We start from the raw sequence: 20,128 nt of genomic DNA, 5'->3' as shown, positions 1-20,128 counted from the left end.
AACTTGGGTTTTCAAAATTGTAGTGTATATGCATAATTTTTTGCCGTTATTTCGATCTTTTGTAAGAGAGTGCGAGAGTATATCAGAAGCATTCTAGGGGTACGGGGTATAGAAAAGGTTTGGGAACCACTGAATTAGACAGACTTATTGGACAGTAAACATGGTTATGATGTGAAGATGTTTAGGTGAGCTTTCCACTCCCATGAGGTAAAAGCCATGAACAAAAGGTTATGGAGGCTCATCTTTCACTATGAAAAACTATGGTGTATAAATTGCTACTATTATATGCTGTGTTCCAGTTTTATATTTTTATTTATTTCCTCCTGTTAAATGGTTTTTTTTTCTTACAAAATACTTTGAATAAGCAAATAACTAATTATGAATCTAATGTTGATTAACTTATTTCATTGGTTGTTTATGATAGTCAGATTTCTTTGATAAATGTAATAAACATTGTTTAAGAAAGGATTTACTAGTGGATTCAAAGAGATAAGTTCATGTTGGAACTTTCTGGAGAATTGATTCCAAATATATCGTACGTTCACTCTGCCATAATGAGAAGAGTCATATGTGTTTGTTTGCAAAGAAAAAAAAACAACCCATAAAAAAGCAATTCACTGTGAAATAGCAGTACCTTTGAACCTATCTTTGAAATGCACAGGAGCCCTAAAGCAAAGTAGTTCCATTTTTCCCCCTCCAATCTTTTTCCGAACTTCAGAGCGTAGACAAAACATAGAATTTTATTTTCAGAAGAGTTGCTGAAAAAAAACCCCAGCTGCATTCAGCTTCTCCTTTGAAAGACATCGATTTTAACATATGCAAGACAGCAGAACAAGCGGAAATGGTCCATCAGCAGAGGGATGGTCTTGGTAGCATCTGTCTCCTTTGTCTCTTTTAAGGAAAGGGGGACACATGTTCTTGGTTGTTCTGGCACACAGGAAGGCGTATTTATGGGAATAATGTAGACCAGGCGTCCCCAACCCCTGGGCTACAGCCCACTACAGGGCCTTGAGCCCTTCGGGACTGGGCCGCAGGCCACAGAGGTAGTGGACAAGTGCAAATGGAGCTGTGCATGCATGCTTGCTGTTCGCGCAGAACCATCTCCTTTCTTCCTTCCTCCCCCCCCTACCCAGTCCGCAAATCCAGGAAGGTTGGGGAACTCTGATGTAGGTGATGCTCAGCATCTGTCTAAATCAGGGGTAGGCAATCTCGGCTGTTTTATGACTCATGGACTTCAACTCCCAGAATTCCTGAGTCAGCTATGCTGACTCAGGAATTCTGGGAGTTGAAGTCCATGAGTCATAAAAGAGCTGAGGTTGCCTACCCCTGGTCTAAATAGACTTTTCCAGACCACAACAAGGAAGTAGTTTTTTTTATTTCCGAGTATTCTTTTTTTATCTTTTCTTTTCTTTTTTTCAAAGGTCCTGGAATCACGTCTGCAAACAAGGCAGAGACAGGAACTGCAGAATATTCTCCTCCAAGCCCAAGCCCATTGAAAAAAGGTGGCTCCATAAACTGGACTTTCCCTGATAAAATAAAATCCCCAAGAACCGTCAGGAAACTTTCCATGAAGATGAAAAAATTGCCTGAGCTCAGCAGGAAGCTCAGTGTCAAAGTCAATTCAAGCCATAATAGCTCAGACAATTCTTTGTTGCTTAAAAATAATTGCCAGGAAGTAAGCCATGCACCGTTAGCTTCTTCTGGAAATGTAACAGCAGCTGCTAGCAGGAATGTCATAAGCCGGTATCATCTTGATAGCAGTGTATCCTCTCAACACAGCTATAAAAAGAAAAACAGGGGGACTTCCAAATCCTCCAGTAAAGGGGGCTACCTCAGTGATGGAGACTCTCCTGAGCTTATAGCAAAATCAGGGAAATATGCAGCTGAAAGGAAAGGAAAGGAAGTATTTGCAGGTAACATGGGTAATAAATCAGAAATAGACATTGATGCTTTTCGACACTACACTTTTGCTGACCAACCCAAATGTTCCCAGTACATATCTGGACTCATGAACATTCATTTCTATGGTGCAGAGGATCTGAAACCACCAAGAATGGACTCAAAAGATGTCTTCTGTGCAATTCAGGTAGATTCAGTAAATAAAGCAAGGACCGCTTTGCTGACTTGCAGAACAACATTTTTGGACATGGATCACACTTTCAACATAGAGATAGAAAACGCTCAGCATTTAAAATTAGTGGTTTTTAGCTGGGAGCCCATGCCAAGGAAAAACCGGGTTTGCTGCCATGGTACGGTAGTTCTTCCTGCTCTTTTTCGTGTGACAAAGACTCATCAGTTGGCAGTAAAACTGGAGCCCAGAGGTCTTATCTATGTCAAGCTAACTCTTCTGGAACAGTGGGAGAATTCTCTTGGTGGAACAAATGGAGAACGAGAACCGATACTCTTTGGAATTGATGCTCGGAAAGTTGTTGAGAAGGAAAATGAAGGTTTGATGGTTCCTCTTTTGATGAAAAAGTGCATTACAGAGATTGAAAAAAGAGGTTGCCAGGTAAAGAAGTAAAGTTTTGCTCTGTCAATATTTCATTGTCATTGCACTATATACGTTGTCGTTTAAATCCAAAGAATACAACATCCTATAGCCCTTCATCTTCTTCATTTGGATAGCTGGCCATCATTACGGTCTTCTTAACATTAGGGTACAAGATGAGATGAATAAAAAGAATCATCTTTTGAGAAGCCTACAATCCTTTTGTGTTTGTCAAATTTTAGGTGACTAGCCTTTAGGATTTCCAGATGGTGGCATTTGTATTTATAAGGGCAGAAAAATCTCAAACAGGATGTAGGGTTCGGAAATTGTAATTAAACAAAACTGAGGGTAGAGGGTTTTTCTTGTAGGGTAACTTTATATGTTGCTTCTGTGGGAATTGTAGACACTGCCCTACAGTGTTGCTAGTATCACAGGACTGTTGCATCATTCAGTCATAATAGTATTTTTTTACCTTCAGTTCAGGCAACCTATATCTGATTTTCCCCCATCTCAAAAGCTTAGAAATCAGGAAGCCCATTAAAATGATTTCTTCCTGCCTTCCTGAAATTTGTGGGAAGCCAAATTATTTTAAAAAGTTGTCTAACATGACTATAGCAAATGTTTGGCATGAGCTGTAGGGAATTTTATTTTTCAGTATAACAGGTAGCCTATCAGCCACCATGCCTTTAAAATCACAGTGTGGATGTTTGACAGGGTTAAGAAGATGGTCCAGGGCAGCCTTAATACATGTAGAATATGTACTTGCGGGTTAAAAACATAAGTGGGTAATAAGAGTCCAGGAACACCCACAAACCTCACCCCAGTATTCAGTAAATGGGTGTCACTGGAAGTCTTTACTCACTGAGAGCAAGATTTCCTATTATGGGAAAGCTAAATGCCTTGTGTTTAAGCCTTTATATCTCAGGTTGTAAATGCGGCCATGTGCTTTACCTTGTCCCTTAGCCCACAAGAATGTAGTGCTTTTAAAGACCATTAATCTAGAAATTTCCAAAAGGGGATTGAAAAAAATAAGACTAGCAAATATATTGTGGTTGAAGTTTTTGTGGTCTAGGTTCTAGGGAAAAATGTAATAAATGAGTTAATATTTAAAGTACCATAATACTCTTTGGTATTTAATGTTGATGACTAAAGCTTTTTTATACTGCTTTAGTTTATATTATAAAACAATTGTTTATCCAAATTCTCCATTTGTTAGAGAAAATGTAATCCTGAATTTCAAGTAGCATGTAAACATTTAGTTCTGGTTTGGACTGTATAACTGTAACAGGATGTATTTAGATGAGAAATATTTTCTCATCTAATATTGTATTATATTCAGTGTCTCACTCTCTTACATTGCATCGTACAGTAACAATGCTTCATCCTACAACTGAAATAACATTCATTTGTAATAATGATGCATCTAAAAGAGTGAGTGTTACACATAGTTTCTACATGAGGTGCCGCGGTTATTAGTTAAACTTGTATTCCACCTTCCATTAAAAATGCTAAGACAATGCATCTTTTTTGCTGTATTTTTATGTTACCTTTAATGGAAGTGCCTTTTGAAAAAACTCTTAGAGATTAATTATACTTTTGCTAGGAAAGAAGCAATCTTTCACGGTATGATTTAGATTTTTGTTTTGTTTTGTGCTGAAACTATGTTGGTCCATTCCTTGAGGCATACATACCGTATTCGTAATTAGAAGAGTTCCTAATCTGAGGAGCCTTTTAAGCTTGTAAGCCGCCCTGAGTCTTCGGAGAAGGGCGGGATATAAATGGAATTAAAATAAAATAAATAAATAATAAATAAATAAATAAATAAGTTATACTGCTAGCAAATTGCCTGCATACAATTTCTTGAGAGTTACATGATATTTGGCCATACTGTGCAGAAAGAAATGCTTCTCTAAAAATAGACAAAATTTCTTTGTCAAAGCTGCAGTAAATGCATGTAATTAATTTATTATAAAAAAGACAATGATAACAGTGTTTTGTTTTGTTTTTCATTTTCTCCCCGTAACAATAATAACCATGGCAGGTGTGCTGCATCAAGGGCTAAAGACTGGTTTTGCATATTATGGTAACCAATGGTTTATTTAACCTTATTTTAATTAGATATTTAACCTAAATATCTGGTTTTCCATAGCACTTTCATCTATAAATCTTACTTTACAGCTCAAATTCAGTGAAGACAACCTTTGAGGAAGAATTCTAATAGAGTAGGCAGGTAAAATCTATTAGGTTAGACAGTGATGAGGTTGTGGACTTAAGCCATCAGGTTGATGATTAGGACTGAATGTAAAGTCACACTGTAAGCGTACAAGCTGTAAGCTTTTGTGACCGAATATGGATGGACTTGAGTCTCCCCTATCCTATTATACCACTGCATTCATTACAATTAAAATAGCTCTTTCCTCTCTCTTGCTTAGTGCAGTCAATATACTTAATGCAACATGGATAATCTTGTTTTTCCCCCTGATAGGCTTTATTTCATACAGGGTTTCTTTCTAGTCCTCTTAGGGTCTTTCATGGATATCTTGGTATCTTGAGCCTGTTTAAAATCCCATTTCTGTTGGATATTTGATTTGATTCGTTAAACTAAATGAGGTTGCTCTGGTAAAATTTATATTTTATTTCTAGGTTGTAGGGCTGTACCGTTTATGTGGGTCGGCAGCTGTGAAGAAAGAACTCCGAGAGGCATTTGAGAAGGATAGCAAAGCAGTTACTCTGTGTGAAACTCAGTACCCAGATATAAATGTGATAACAGGTAACAAATTTGCTTTTTTCATAGAAGGACAAATAAATGCTCAGAATGTCATCAGGGTTTTATTGTGCAGTGTATCGTATAAGTAAATATTAAAAGATGTTTTTAACAAATGATGTCCTAAAACTGAGCCTTTTGAACTGACATCTGCCCACTCTGGAAACCTTGTCACTAAACACAAGTTGAGGGTATTTTTAACTTTCTAAAAACAATATTGTCAGTTTTTATCTAGATTCCTTTTTGTTCTGGATTCTGGAATAATTTTGGCTCCAGATGAGTGCTGGCTGGAGAATTCTGGAAGTTGAAGTCCACATGTCTTAAAATTGCCAAGGTTGAGAAATCCTGTTCTAGATTCTAGTCAGTAGGTATGAATGGAACCTAAGCATAGGCACATTAAAGAAAGTATGGAAAGTGATTTATGGTATCCACTGTCAGTATATTCAAAGCTTAATTAAAAAAAGGTGTAACAATTACTATTCAATGGCTGTCACATCTTAATATAAAGGCTAAATCAGCTGTAAGAATCTTATGAAACCCATTTTTAATGAAGAAAGTGAGGATTTGTTCATATTTCAATGAAAGCAGAAATTCTAAAGGCATGAATCAATGAGTTATCTGATTTCAGTTGCCAACCCCAGTATACTGATGGGAAATTTGGCTGAACATAGCTTGTCTATGATATATGCTGTTGATCCTGTCAAAGAATTTGGGCTGGCGGAATCCAGGAGAAAGCCGCCTCTGCCATGACTCCGGCCCTTTGGAGTATCTAGCACTCTGAGGTGACATTGGCTTCCACCCTCCTGATTTTTTAAAAGTTATTTATTAGTTTTTTTATGTTTACAGTTCATAAGTGCTTAATAAACAACGTGTTGTCTGGGTCTTAGCTTAATAATATATATTAAAATCCTAATCTCTACCCCATTTTTCCAGCCACTGGTAAAATACATCCCATGTTTGAAAGTATTCTGTATCTCATTTTTCTTTAATCTTCAATGTAAGTCTATCCATTTCTGCACAATCCAGTATTTTCTTAAGTATGTCATCTTCAGATGGCATTTCTTCATTTTTCCAATGCTGCGCAAAAACAATTCTTGCTGCTGTTAATACATGTACCATTATGTATCCATTTTCTTTTCTCATATTTTCCTGAAATTATACCTTATAGAAATAGTTCCGGCTTAAAATCTACATTTTAGTGCCACCCTCATGATTTTCTACAAGAGCCTGGAGACCTGGCTCTACCAGTTGGCTTGGGGTCCCAATGGGCAAATTTCACACTGGAGGTGATTGATCAACTAATAGCAGTTCCCACCTCACTCCCTATATATTCTCCTCTCTTCCTCTTCCTGTTTAGTTATATTTTATTCCAATTTCAATGTGATTTTATGTATTTATGGTTTCAGTTTAATGTTGTAAGTCACCCAGGTGGGTGGCAAGCAAATTTAATATATAATAATATATATGTATAATCTTTGCTTTTTTTCACCCAAGGTTCTGATCTTGGATTGCTTAAAGCGTGCATAGTAGACAAAGCTATAGAGGAGAAAAGATGGCTTCTTTAGGGCTCCTGTTAGGTGCTGTGGCTGTTTCCTTCTCCCCAGTTTTCTCTCCCCAGTTCTACATTGTCTGAGAGTGGTAGCTGAACATGTAGGTTTCTTCAATTTTCTTTTTGTAACAAGGAAATAAGCTTGCTCTAGTGAACAAATAAACCAGTGTACATTTTTTCCATTCTCTTCTTTTGAAACCAATGCAAGCTTTGTATAAATCCAAATTATTTTTTTGGTCAAGAAGTTCTGGAGCTATGAATCTTTTGAGAACTTCTTTTACATCTGGCAATAAGGATGGAAAATTATTATTTCCGAGATAATTAACGTATCAGCTACACGCACACTGAAAATTATACATGTTCATATTATCTACTGTCTTATAAATCAGAAGGGGAAAATGTAAATAATCATATTCCATATTATGCCCCAAATAGCTTCCCTGCTCTTTGCCATAGGTTTGCACGAGTCTTTCTTAAATATTTATTGTACTTGAGTCTGTGCAGTCGTACATTTGTTTCAAAAAACTGTACCTTCTTGGTTTCTTATGCAAGAAAGTTAATTATTTCTTTCATTTGAAATGTTTGGACTGTGAATAGCATTGCTTATGCACCTCAAAAAATATTCAATAGAGCATTCGTAGGTGTGCAGAGAGTCAAAAGGCTTTGGTGGTAGAAACATCTCAATAGGATTTTGCCTCCAAAAAGTAAGGACTGAGTTTGCACGGTACAAATCAATAGTGTGTATTTTTGCAGGCAAGAAACAGGTGGAGGATCTGCACCCTTAAGGAGAGAACTCTACCCAACAACATTTTCTTACAATCTAAAGCAGGGGTGTCAAACTGCTGGCCTGCGGGCCAGATGCATCATAGCGAAACCGCACCCACACCATTGCCAGCAATGGCAAAAAAAGTCGTGATATGTTGCTACACGTCATGTGATGTTGTGAGTTTGACAACCCTGTTCTAAAGTATCATCATCCCCAGTATAAATGATTAGAAATTCATTCTTGGGATACCATCTTGAATCATCGGCTAAATTTTCTCACTGTTTTTACATTGTTGCACAGTTGAATAAAATGTTCACAACTTCCTTTTTAAGTAAAATTTCTGTTTTACTCTTCTTGGAGGACATGAAGCTCTCCAGAGTGGAATTTCCTGTGGGGATGGACAGTTTCAAGCAACATTGTTTGAATTACAGCTGTTTTGGAATTAGAAAGTCTCTTGTCATCTTGTCTCTTTTCTTTTGAGCGGTCGCAGCTGCTTTTATTTATATGCACGGACTCTGAATTATAGTGTTCCCCATAAAGAGTTTTGCTGTCTTAGAACAAGCATCCATCCTTAGAACTAGTATCCTGTTTTCATCAGAGATCAGCCAATTGTTGTGGGAAGTCTACACACAACACTTCTGAGGAATAGACCACACTTCTTGCATGTCAGAGTTACATAACAGATAGCAACTTTTGATATATAAGTCTTTGAAGAAAAAGCCTTGTAGTCTAATGGTTGTATTGTAATCTGTGAGGTTGTAGGCAATTATTTTCGTGCTTTAAAACTGCAGCCCTTGGCCCAATCTAGTGACATCAAAAAGTCCTTGCAGTCCTCAGAGGTCAATAGTCTGTGCAGATGGTCTCCTGTCCCTAGAGCAAAATAGAATTTTGTACTCAAGAATTGTAAAAATAGCACATGTTTTCTGCCTGCCACATATATTCAAGTGCTTGAATGTTTAATATGAGACTACTGAATTGTTAATCTTGTCTTGTAAATCGTCAAAGCCCTTACGTATGATTTATTTGGGGCATGTAGCAATGCAGGGATAGTTTTATGTCTTATAGTAGCAAGAATAGAAACTGGAACCAGCTGCTGAGTTTCATGTCCTAAAAACCCCAGCTTTCAAGTTTAAAAAGATACCTCTCAGTCATGATTAATCTTAGTTTACCAAACAGCACCTGTTGAAAGTTCAGGAACTGGAATGAGTTGATTTGATTATTTATTTCTCATAGCAAGTGAAGCTCTTCTCTTTGGAGAGAATGCCAAGCAATCAGACTTTTCTCAACTTCAAAGCTGCAGTGATTCCCCCCCCCACAAACACACAGACAGTTCCCATCATTCCTTACTATCAGACCTGAAAAAAAGGATATTGATTGTTCAGCGGCTGCTTGGCTAATGTAGAAGGGTACTTCTACCTTAGGGGGCAAACTTGATAAATTCCTCATCCAACCAATTCTGCTTTGGATCATTAGAAATGAAATTTATTTGAGTTCTGTGGTGGGTAGCAGAACTGTTGCTGGTATTGCTCATATGGGGCTCTCTGTTTCCAGTCAGAAAAGCTCATTACAACTATTAGCTTGATTGAAATCCCTCAACTCCCAGCTGTTCAACTCAAAACTCAACTTCCTTTGTCTAGTCATGAGGAGCAGCTGTCCTGAGTTTAAGTGGGTGATCTCACAATCTCTCTCTTTATCTGGATAGACCAGAGGTAGGCAACCTCGGCTCTTTTATGACTCATGGACTTCAACTCCCAGAATTCCTGAGCCAGCCAAGCTGGCTCAGGAATTCTGGGAGTTGAAGTCCATGAGTCATAAAAGAGCCGAGGTTGCCTACCCCTGAGATAGACCGAGCCAGCCAGAATTCACCTCTGGCTCTCAGTCTCCACCGCAGTGTCTAGTTTATTATGAATCCTCAACAGGGAGAAGATTGCAGGTGATACCAAAGTATGAATCCTGTTCTTAGAATATGGACAAGTAAAAGGGAGGAAAATATCTCTTCCTGATCTAATTAAAATGAGCACTGCTGTGGAATGGACACATCAGTGTTTCCATTTGTAAAGGTTAGGCTGGAGCATAGTATTAGAGTTTTTTGGGGGGGGGGTGTCTGCTCTCCTAGGAGGGTTTTGAATCAGATCAAGGAGTGGCTTCTGGATATTGAGAAAGGTCTTTCAAAGGGCACTTTGTTGAAAGAGAAGCACTTGTTAAGAGACTTGTGCATCCCTAATAAAGTAGTAAGCATGGCTCTCGATACTAGTAATTTGCCAATCTTCAGAATTCCTCTTCAGTGAAAAACCACTTTGCATTTTCCTTTTTATTTATTTATTTATTTATTTATTTATTTATTTATTTATTTATTTATTTATTTATTTATTTGATTTGTATACCGCCCTTCTCCCCAAGGACTTTTGACTTTTAAAGTCAAATGCCACGGAAGATCACTTTTTCAAGTCTCAGAGCTCTCTTGTGTGGCTCTTTTGAAGAACTGTTCTGTTGGTCAGGAAATGCACATTTAATTATTAAACCTTGACTCAGAATTTTTTTGTATGGCTGGCACTGGCTTACAGTGAAATGCACATGTCATTCAGAATATTGTGCCTTAGCAAATTTAGCAGCTGGCTAATTTCTGATATTTCTGCCTCATGTCTGCTTCCAGCCATGTGAACTCTCTTGTAGTAAAGCACACCACATAGTTGACAGTTCAGTGGGTTAGAAAAATGAGAAATTAATGAGGTGGACTGGAGAAGTATGCATTTTCTCTGGTTACTGCCTATATTCTGTGCCAGCGATGGTTGGAACAAGAAAAATAAAGCTGTCAGGAGATGCTAGTCCATAAAAATAACTGCCTTCTCTTAAAAGTCTCTAAAAGGAGAGAGTGTAGGGGGGTCAGAGGGCTGATAACTTCTTTGGAGAAGAATGAAGCAAGAGAAAGTGTTTTGAAAAGGAAAGACCAGGTGACTTGATTGCAGAGCTCAGTGTGAATCCTTTGAAAAAACATTCCAAAAGTGCCTTCCCGTTGAGCACTTTCAAAAAGGCGTAGCAGACTCCTTTCCCACTACTTAAGTATTTTGGGCTGTCTGTAGAGCAGCTTTTTTGCTAGAAAGATAGCAAAACTCTTTCGTGATTAGTTTCCCCTACTCCTAAACTTCAATATATACCCGGCCCAGAAGTGTTACTTACAAACATTTGATCCTGCTGTTGATTTAAGCCTTTCCTAAACTGGGATTATCTAAAGCAGAGATGTCCAACCGTGGCAACTTTTAAGACTTGTAGACTTCAACTTCCACAATTCCCCAGCCAGCATTCTGGGAGTTCAAGTCCATATGTCTCAAAGGTTGCCAAGGTTTGGACACCTCTGATCTAAATTTTTGGATTATAGTATGTTTGGAGAAGGGACGCGGTGGCTCAGTGGGTTAGGACACTGAGCTTGTTGATCAGAAAGTCGGCAGTTTGGCGGGTCGAATCCCGGGTGCTGCGTAACAGAGTGAGCGCCTGTTACTCATCCCAGCTTCTGCCAACCTAGCAGTTTGAAAGCACGTAAAAATGCAAGTAGAAAAATAGGGACCACTACGGTGGGAAGGTAACAGCGTTCCGTGCGCGTTTGGTGTCTAGTGATGCCGGCCACATGAGCACATAGACATCCTCGGACAAGCGCTGGCTCTTCGGCTTTGAAACGGAGATGAGCACTGGCCCCTAGAGTTGGAAATGACTAGCATGCATGTGCGGGGGAACCTTTACCTTTACCTTTTATGTCTGGAGATTATAGCAAAGTTACTTGAAACTACCTGCACAGCATCAGGTTGAGGAAAGGTTGGTTTAGATTGCTAATTTGTGGACAACCTTTACTTGAAACATTTAGACAAAAAACAGCCCTTTAACCTGGAAGATTCTGAGGGTGGCAGTGAAATTATGTAGTCCCAGAAACTTTCTGAATTCCCCTCTATGAAGAGTAGAAATGGAGCCCCTTTACTTTACTCTTAAACATTCTGTTCTCTTAACAAAGTCTTCGATTAACACAGTTCACATTACAGTTGGGTCATAGGGTAAGATTTGTGGTAGGCACACTGAGACTTGCAACAAGTTTTGCTTTGTTAAGAAAAATTCAGCTGTGGTATTTCTGTCATGGTTTGGGGATTAACGAGGCCTTTATTTGGCAGATACTTAAATTGGTATCTCAGCTTCCTACTTTCAGCTCTTTGTTTTCATTGTGCATTAAACAGTACTATTAATTAAGGCACAGCTTATGTTCAAGTGGCATGCATGAACAAAATGGGGAGCAAAGCAATTAATATCTGAGTTTAGATTTTAATAGTTTGGGGAAATGATGCATCTGTTTTTGGGCCTTGATATTTTATAGCCCAAAATGTAGTGTGGGATTAGAGAGATTCCTGAAATAAACAGGATGTTGTGTTTCAGCTGCACAAGCATAGAGATTGTGTTGTTTTGCCTAAGATAGTGGTGGGCAATGTTGAAGAGGGTGAAGAGGTGCAAATAAGCTTTTCAGCCTTTTAAGTAAACATAGGATGCCATCTAGTCATAGGGAAGAAGCAATCAATTAATTCAATTTATTTTATCTAAATCAGATTATATTTTTTTAAAAAAAGATAAAGGAAGACTTAACAATGTAAAAAGTAGCCTGAGGAGACCTCAGGGACCATATTGCTCATAGGACCTGAAGGCATTTACCTAGTGATGGTATCATATCTTTCAAAACATCTGTGTAATAAAAGGGCTATTGTCTGATTTAAAAAAAGTAAAATAACTTTTGCATTGTGATAGCCAAGAAGAAATGAGACTGCTTCCACTCTCAGAATAAAAGGAAAGGTTGGATTCAGCAGGACCAGTATTATGGTGAAACTCTGTTCCTATTCTAACTGATTTTTCTGAATTAAAAGGCTGTGATTGAATTCAGTTTTGAATTCTCCCCTAATTCAATCATTATTTTCAAAAAAAAAGAATAGACAATAGACAAAGAGACAGACCATTTTTAAAAACCTAGCTTGGTATTTTTGTTTCCACCAAGAACTATTTTTAATCTTAAGAGAACAATCAAACTAACATGGCAAATTTTTCACTTGATAAGATCTGTTTTGCAGTGTTTAGCCTTTGGAGGAGGTAGTTGTGGTGTATATGTATGTGTGTATTTACTCAGTTTGTACAGCTGCCCATCTCAAATACGTAACTCAGGTGGCTAGCAATGTTTCAAAGCAACACATAATAAATCAATATATAACATGCTGCAACTGAGGTAAAAAAAACAATCAACCATAATTAACATAACCATGATATGGGTTCAGCTATGCCTTCTTTTATTTTCAGCTACTTTGCTGTTTTACTTTTAGGAACTCTGCTGCTTGGGCTTGAATGTCTTAGTATAACATCTATTTATTTATCCAATTTATATAGCCATCCATCTCATAAACATGTGACTTTAGGCAGTGTACAACAAATAAAACAAATACCTAAAAAATTGTCATAAATATAAGCCCACCTTCAGCTAAGGGTTACACATGGCATTTGAGTGTCCTCCTCCAAAGAAAACTTAATTTAATGGACATTAGATTAAGTTTAGCCAGTACACATGACTATTCCCCATGTAGTTAATAATTTCAAACTTCTGTTTAATTAAAATTTGTAATTAGCTGCAACTGCTGGAAATGATGCCCATGATCTGGGAGGGACTGCACCTGTTTCAGGAATTGTGGATTATGCATTAGAATGGCCTGCACAATTTGTAGAGAAGACGGGGCCAGGCTGGTAAATTAAAAATAAAGGTGGGCCACAAAGGAATAGCTGGGGCACTGATCAGCTGTTTGGCATCTAGTAGAGCAGCAGCAGCAGCAGCAGCGGAGCTGGCAATGCTGGTGAGTGTAAGGCAGGGGTCTTCAAATTTGGCCCTTTTATGACTTGTGGACTGAGGACTTCTGGGAGTTGAAGTCCTCAAGTCATAAAAGGGCTAAGTTTGAAGACCCCTGGTGTAAGGGAACAATCAAAACAGCAGCGGCAGAGCTTTACTGGGGCAGTGGCATTTGGCAGCAGTGTATGTGTTGAGTTTTTTTAAAAAATGCCACTGACCTGCATATGGCCGGAACTAGAGTGGATGGTGTATGTGTGAAGGAAGGGTAGTTAAGACATTGCAACAGCTTTGTTAGCAGCTTTGTCCTGAATGTCCAGTTCTGAAATTTGGTTTTAAATGAGATGAGACACAGTGGAATTAACATATGTAAATAAGAGTCAATCAAACATTTGCAACAGTTCTGAGCCCGGGACAGAACAACCTGTATTCACTTGTGGTTATGACTACTATGAAGCATTGTATTTAAAAAATATTCTAATAAAATATTAAGTGTATTAAAATAAGTGATTTAATGCTATGACTGCTATCCCCAATTAAGAGCATTGTTAAATTAATGTTGGCATTTCCTTTAAGGAGCACACAGTATATAGATAGAATAAAAGAAATAAGAATTAACATTCAGAGATGTAAATGATTTTCAGAATTGAGAATCAGCATAATTTGATATATATGTATTACCAAGATACCCAATTTTGAGATAATTTCTGCTTGAGCACTACTGATTGTCCTGCTTTAATGTGACTTTCTAGTAAATTCATTACACTTTGTTTACTCTGCATGCCTTGTTTAGGTATCCTCAAAGATTATTTAAGGGAGTTGCCTTCTCCGTTGATAACCAAGCAACTTTATGAAGCAGTGTTGGATGCCATGGTAAAAAGACCTTTGAAAATGACAGCAAATGGATGTGAAAATGATTTGAATGATTCAGAATATACAATGGCTCTTTTGGATTGCCTGCCAGAAGTTGAGAAAGTAAGTATTATTAACCCATCAAACTTAGTACATGGCTTAAGGCGGGGGTAGGCAATCTTGGCTCTTTTGTGACTCGTGGACTTCAACTCCCAGAATTCCTGAGCCAGCATGGGAGTTGAAGTCCACGAGTCATAAAAGAGTCAAGGTTGTCTACCCCTGCCTTAAGGAGTAGGTAGTCCTTGCCTTACCACCATTCATTTGGTGACTGCTTGAAGTTACAACAGCACTGAAAAAAGTGACTTATGAGCAGTGTTCACACTTATGATTGTTGCAGCATCCCCATGATCATGTGATCAAAATACAGGTGCTTGGCATGTATTTATGACGGTTGCACTGTCCCAGGGTCATGTGATCAACATTTGTAACCTTCCCAGCCAGCTTCTGACAAGCAAAGTCAATGGGGGAAGCCAGATTTGCTTAAGGATTGCATGATTTGCTTAACATCTGCAGTGATTTGCTTAACAGCTGTGGCATAAAGGTCATAAAATGGGGCAAAACTCATTTAACAACTGTCTTGGGCTCATTTGTGGTCCTAAGTCAAGGACTACCTGTATCCCTTCACTTTCTCCCTCCCTCCCTCCCAAGGTGCTGGTAATGACCTATAGAGCCCTACATGGCATGGGTCTGGATTACCTATGGCAGCACCTGCTGCCGGCATCAACCTCCCTCCGTCCAGTGCGCTCCCACAGAGTGGGCCTCCTCAGGGTGCCTCCGATCAGAGAATGTCGATTGGTAGCCCCCAGGGGGAGGGCGTTCTCTGTGGGCACGCCAGACCTATGGAACTGCTTGCCGGTTGAGCTCCGGATGGCCCCCGACCTTCGCTCCTTCCGGCACGATTTAAAAACTTATTTATTTGAACAATCTGACCTGGTTTGATGGGTTTGGGGTTGGATCTAATTTTAACATAGTTTTAATCATTGTATTATAATGGGCATGATTATTTAATTCTTTTAACTTTTTTTAACTTTTGTATTTATATTCTGATATTTATTGCCCTGTACACCGCCCTGAGTCCTTCGGGAGAAGGGCGGTATAAAAATTTAATAAAACTAAACTAAACTAAACTTTTCTCCTCTTTCAGAATAAAACTTTGACTTGACTTTCATTGACTTCAGCTAAGTCGGCTCAGTGAATTAATTCACAAGATATTAGACCACATCAAGGATTCTCAATATTTGTGATACCACGATCTCAAATAAATACATTTGTGTAGCCTCCCCCTCCCCCCAATAATACTAGTGATTTCATTATTTTTTAATCATTACCATTTAATCTCTATATCAGATAAAAGGACAATAGAACCTTGCAACTTTTATCAGTTTTTACTGAAATAATAAATGAATGACATGTAAAGTCCTGTTTTTAATAGGAAAGATGAATTTCATTTCTGTTGCAAATCTGGACTTTATTTTTGACAAGGCGACTCTCAGTTGTATTCTACATTTATTTTGGATTGATTTTTGCTTTTTATAGCAGCAGTTGGAGAAAATGAGGATTACGCTGCCAGCTTGTTGATGGAGCCAATTCTGAGCTGGACTTGCATGCCTCTTGCTGGAGATTGTCAGAATCTGCTTTGATGTTGCTTGTACAAAGCAGCTGTTGGTTTGTCCAGGCAGAATCACCAGAGGTGATCCAGCTTTGTAAATGAAAACCATTAGACCATATTCAATTTGCTCTATGCCCACTGGGCAGGTTGGCTGCCGGCTTGTCCAGGCAGAATAGGAGCAAGTTCTGGCAGTAACTCAGCTTTGCCATTAGGTTTGCAAAGTCACTTTTTAAGAAGATTTGTTGGAATTATTGTATAATCAAGCCACTCTATATGTTAAAGCAGGATAGATCCAGCACGAAACCTGCATGCAGTTGCATTCAAAGGACTACTTAAGCATTCCTTTAAAAAGATTCACCAGTCTGCCTAACCTTAATCCTTCCAAACCCCTCAGTAAGTTGTTTAATTCCCTTCTCCCTAACAAGTATGAGGAAGCGATGTGAACAGTGACTTCGGGGGCTTTCCCTTGCTGCTATTGTCTGATGCCAGCTAAAGGTAGACAGTTATATAACCATTCCTCTCCTTGAACTGTTTGCTGCTGCAACTTCCAGGAAAAAAATATATGATATAGATCAACAGTAAAACATTGCCTGAAGCTATTCAAGGTTGATAATAGCAGATTGGCCAGCAGCTCACTAACACAGTTGTCCAATTATTGAGGCAAGTTGGATTTTGCTGGTAAATTAGAACAAGGGTTGTGAAATCCACAAAGATCAAGATATCCTTGATATGGCATAAAACTAACTTGCTTTGTTTTATTTTTGGCTTTTGGAGACTGTGTTTTATAGCCCAGATCAGACAGCTTCAGGTAAAACAGATTGTGAGCTGATTATCTAGGTAATAGGTATGTGTAAAAAACCCCAAGAAAATAAAGTTCTGTTTGAGAGATGAAGTGAACAGTGGCTGTCAAGCAAATACGACCCAGTATTATTTTGGTAAGCAATCTTATTTTGGAGGCACTTCATTCAACTTCTTTTGATGTTAGAAAAGTGTAGATATGCTGGAGATGGGGGAAAGAGGCATCATTATGGCTCAGGACACCAATAATTAATATAGGCATGGGGTTATTCCCCCAGATTATAGAGCAGTGGTGGCGAACCTATGGCACGTGTGCCAGAGGTGGCACTCAGAGCCCTCTCTGTGGGCACATGAGCTGCCGCTGCCAGCAGCTTGCACAGGTCCATTAGGCTGCCACCGCTGCCCAGAGTAGCAGCCCCACCCAGCACAAGGGAGGCGAAGCAGCCAGCTAGCAAGCTCGAGTAGAAGTGGTAGAGCACGCCTACACCCAGCAAGCCAAAGGCCACCCCGTGCAGGGAAAGCTGGATCCCCATCGGCACAATGCCCCCCCCCCAGTCCCAGCTAGGATTGCGTGCCTCCCCCCATCTATGCTGGGCCTCCTGCCCACCACCCCACCTCCCAGAGACCCCCTGGATCTCCCCCGGCCCGGCCCCCACAAACGTTCCTCCCCATGAGCAACATTGAGGTGGCCATGCCCACCCCAGCCACGTCCACCCAGTCTGCCGTGACAACCGCAGCCATGCCCACCCAGTGGGCCACGCCCCCATGCCCCCCTGAGGGCACCACAATGCTTATGCAGCCCTGGCACTTTGCGATAAATAAGTGGGTTTTGGGTTGTGGTTCGGGCACTCGGTCTCTAAAAGGTTCACCATCACTGTTATAGAGGTTTAATGTTTTATATGCTTTGGAAGTTAGGCTGAGTATGGGAAGTGCCCATACTTACCTACACTAAGGGACACAACCACCTGGAGCCCTTTGCTCCTTTAGCCTGATTGTGCAGGTGCCGCTGTTTGTGCAGCCTCTTTTAGCTTTGTTGCTAAGCGTATCCACTGCCAGAAATCAGAGTTTTTCCTCTGTGTTTCCATTATTCCACACAGCAGGTCCCATATAATAAGCAAAGAGAAGCACATGAAAGGGAACTTGTGCCTTTAAGGGCTCCCACTTGGCAATTCTCATCAGGAGTCCAAGCTGGGGCAAGCATTATGGATTTGGACTGGGGAAACATTTATCCTGGACAGTGTGGGGAGGAGAGAGACTTGTTTATGCATGTGCAAAGCAATGAACTAATCAGATCAGTTTGGAGGTAATAATTTGATCTAATGGTTTCCTTAAATCGGATCTTCAAATCACATTTTTTGCACTGTCAGATAATACTGAATAATTCAGAGTTATTGGTAGAAACAAATGGTTTTCAAGCAAAGTTGAACACAGTGAATACTTAATGAATATTAACAATACCGCTAGTCCTCAACAACCATTTGTTTAGTGACTGTTCAAAGAAAAACGTGATTTACAATAGGTACTCATGCTTAACAACTGCCTTGCTTAGCAAGGGAAATTGTGGTCCCAATTGTCACTGAGGACTACCTGTAATGGTTTTGATTTGCTAATAATAATTTATTAAACTCCCAGCAACTCTGGGCAATAAGGTACTATACACAAGGTACTATACACAAGGCAAGCTACCATTTTTGGACACCTGTGCCTAAAACATGCTCCTTAATTAATTTTATATGCTGCCATATGCTGAACTACAACGTGGAAACTTAACCATCTGTTGAAGAGAACCTAATGAAAGAAACCAGCTGTGGCCTTTTATGGGCAGGAAGCTAGACAAAACATTTTTCTCACTAGAGTTGCTTCCCTCAGATGTTACAAAAATATGGTTTTATTTATCATCAGCATCTCTCCCCTTCTTTTTGACTATGCTTTGTATTTAACCCTAGACATGTTACTTGACAATACATTCCCTTTCCTGAGTAAGTTTGTTCATGATAGGGCATTTCATAAACTATTGCTTTCAGCTGATAAAGAAATAGCAACAAACCCCCCCCACAACCCCCAAATTTTGATTAAATTATCTTCTGTCTTTGCAATGGAATGCCAACATTGATTTTATATCTGCTTTCACTAGTATGGTACCTTTTTTAAAAAAGAGATAATTTATTCACCTGACGATCTGCAATAGCTGTTGCAAATAAAGAGCTATAAATCACAATAAAGCCAAAACAAAACAAAATCCAATTAGGCTAGGAAAGACATTTTTCTGAAACTTCAGAGGGTCTAATCAGATAATAATTATGAGCTGGATTGTGTGGTATTCCAATTTTGGTAATGCAACTTCCTGTGTTCTTAATGAAGCAGTGGGAATATCTTACTATGTTTGTTGGTTTCGGCACAGGAAAAAATTATAGTTTCATACAAAGTTTGCCTGTGACCCCAAAGGGCAAACAAATCAGGGGAAAAGGATCTTTTTGCAAGAGAAATGAGCCCCAACAAAAAATTTCCGGCCATTTAATTTAGTACCAATTATGGGGCAGAATTTCTGTGTTATTTAGTTTTATTTAAATGCAGTACTATTAAATTAATTCACGAGACCAGGCTGATCGTTAAAGCCTTTCTTCAGGCTGAAGATCGGTGTTTTGTGTGGCTTATTTCCAAGTAAGTATGCAGAAAATTACAGTTCATTGGCCTTTGCAAAATATTTCCTTAAGGGCATCTATAGGATAGTGAGCAGCTGCAAAATCCTCAGATCTGTGTGCTCTTCTGCTTTACAAAAAGGTATACCGGTAATTGAAATGTTATCTTAAGTGGACACCGCTAGTGGGCATGAATGACAATGTTGTGATGGAATTAAAGGAACAAGGCCTTCAATAACATTGCCACTGTCTCTCTTAATTACATTTCCCCCCCCCCTGTGGTTAATGAACTAATACTGTTCCTCTTTTTCTTTAGGCAACCCTAAAGATGCTCTTGGACCATCTGAAACTGGTGGCCTCATACCATGAAGTAAACAGAATGACTTGCCAGAATTTAGCGGTGTGTTTTGGGCCTGTATTACTTAGTCAGTGGCAGGAAACTATGAGCCACAACAACAGAGTGTTCACTGATTCAGAAGAACTGGCCAGTGCCTTGGATTTCAAAAAACATATAGAAGTTTTACATTATCTGCTCCAGTTGTGGACAGGTAAAAAAAATCATCTCATTAATGGAGAATATTTAATTTCTTTCAAAACAATGTGTTATTCTGTTGCAGTAAAAGCAGTGGAATCCCTTGCATTGTTCAAACCTTTTTTGTAGCATAAACTTACAAAGACACATGTATTATGCCATATTACTTATACTTGTTACTGTGGCTTATCAATTATATAACTTTATGCTATTGTAACCA

At 39.0% G+C, this 20,128-nt stretch overlaps 1 protein-coding gene across 2 annotated transcripts in view; it reads left to right on the top strand.

The window, feature by feature from the left end:
* SYDE2 (synapse defective Rho GTPase homolog 2) overlaps positions 1 to 20,128 on the top strand; it is a 48,479-nt gene that overhangs the window by 19,631 nt on the left and 8,720 nt on the right. For both annotated transcript variants that reach the window (XM_081325853.1, XM_081325854.1), the window contains exons 3-6: positions 1,422 to 2,509; positions 5,132 to 5,258; positions 14,212 to 14,393; positions 19,693 to 19,924. In XM_081325853.1, coding sequence (XP_081181979.1) covers positions 1,422 to 2,509; positions 5,132 to 5,258; positions 14,212 to 14,393; positions 19,693 to 19,924 — 1,629 coding nt within the window. The remainder of the gene's footprint in view (positions 1 to 1,421; positions 2,510 to 5,131; positions 5,259 to 14,211; positions 14,394 to 19,692; positions 19,925 to 20,128) is intronic.

The sequence above is a fragment of the Vipera berus genome (genome assembly GCF_964194415.1).
Source record: "Vipera berus genome assembly, chromosome: 3".
In the NCBI taxonomy this organism is placed as follows: domain Eukaryota; kingdom Metazoa; phylum Chordata; class Lepidosauria; order Squamata; family Viperidae; genus Vipera; species Vipera berus.
This window is presented reverse-complemented; position numbering and strand designations above follow the sequence as displayed.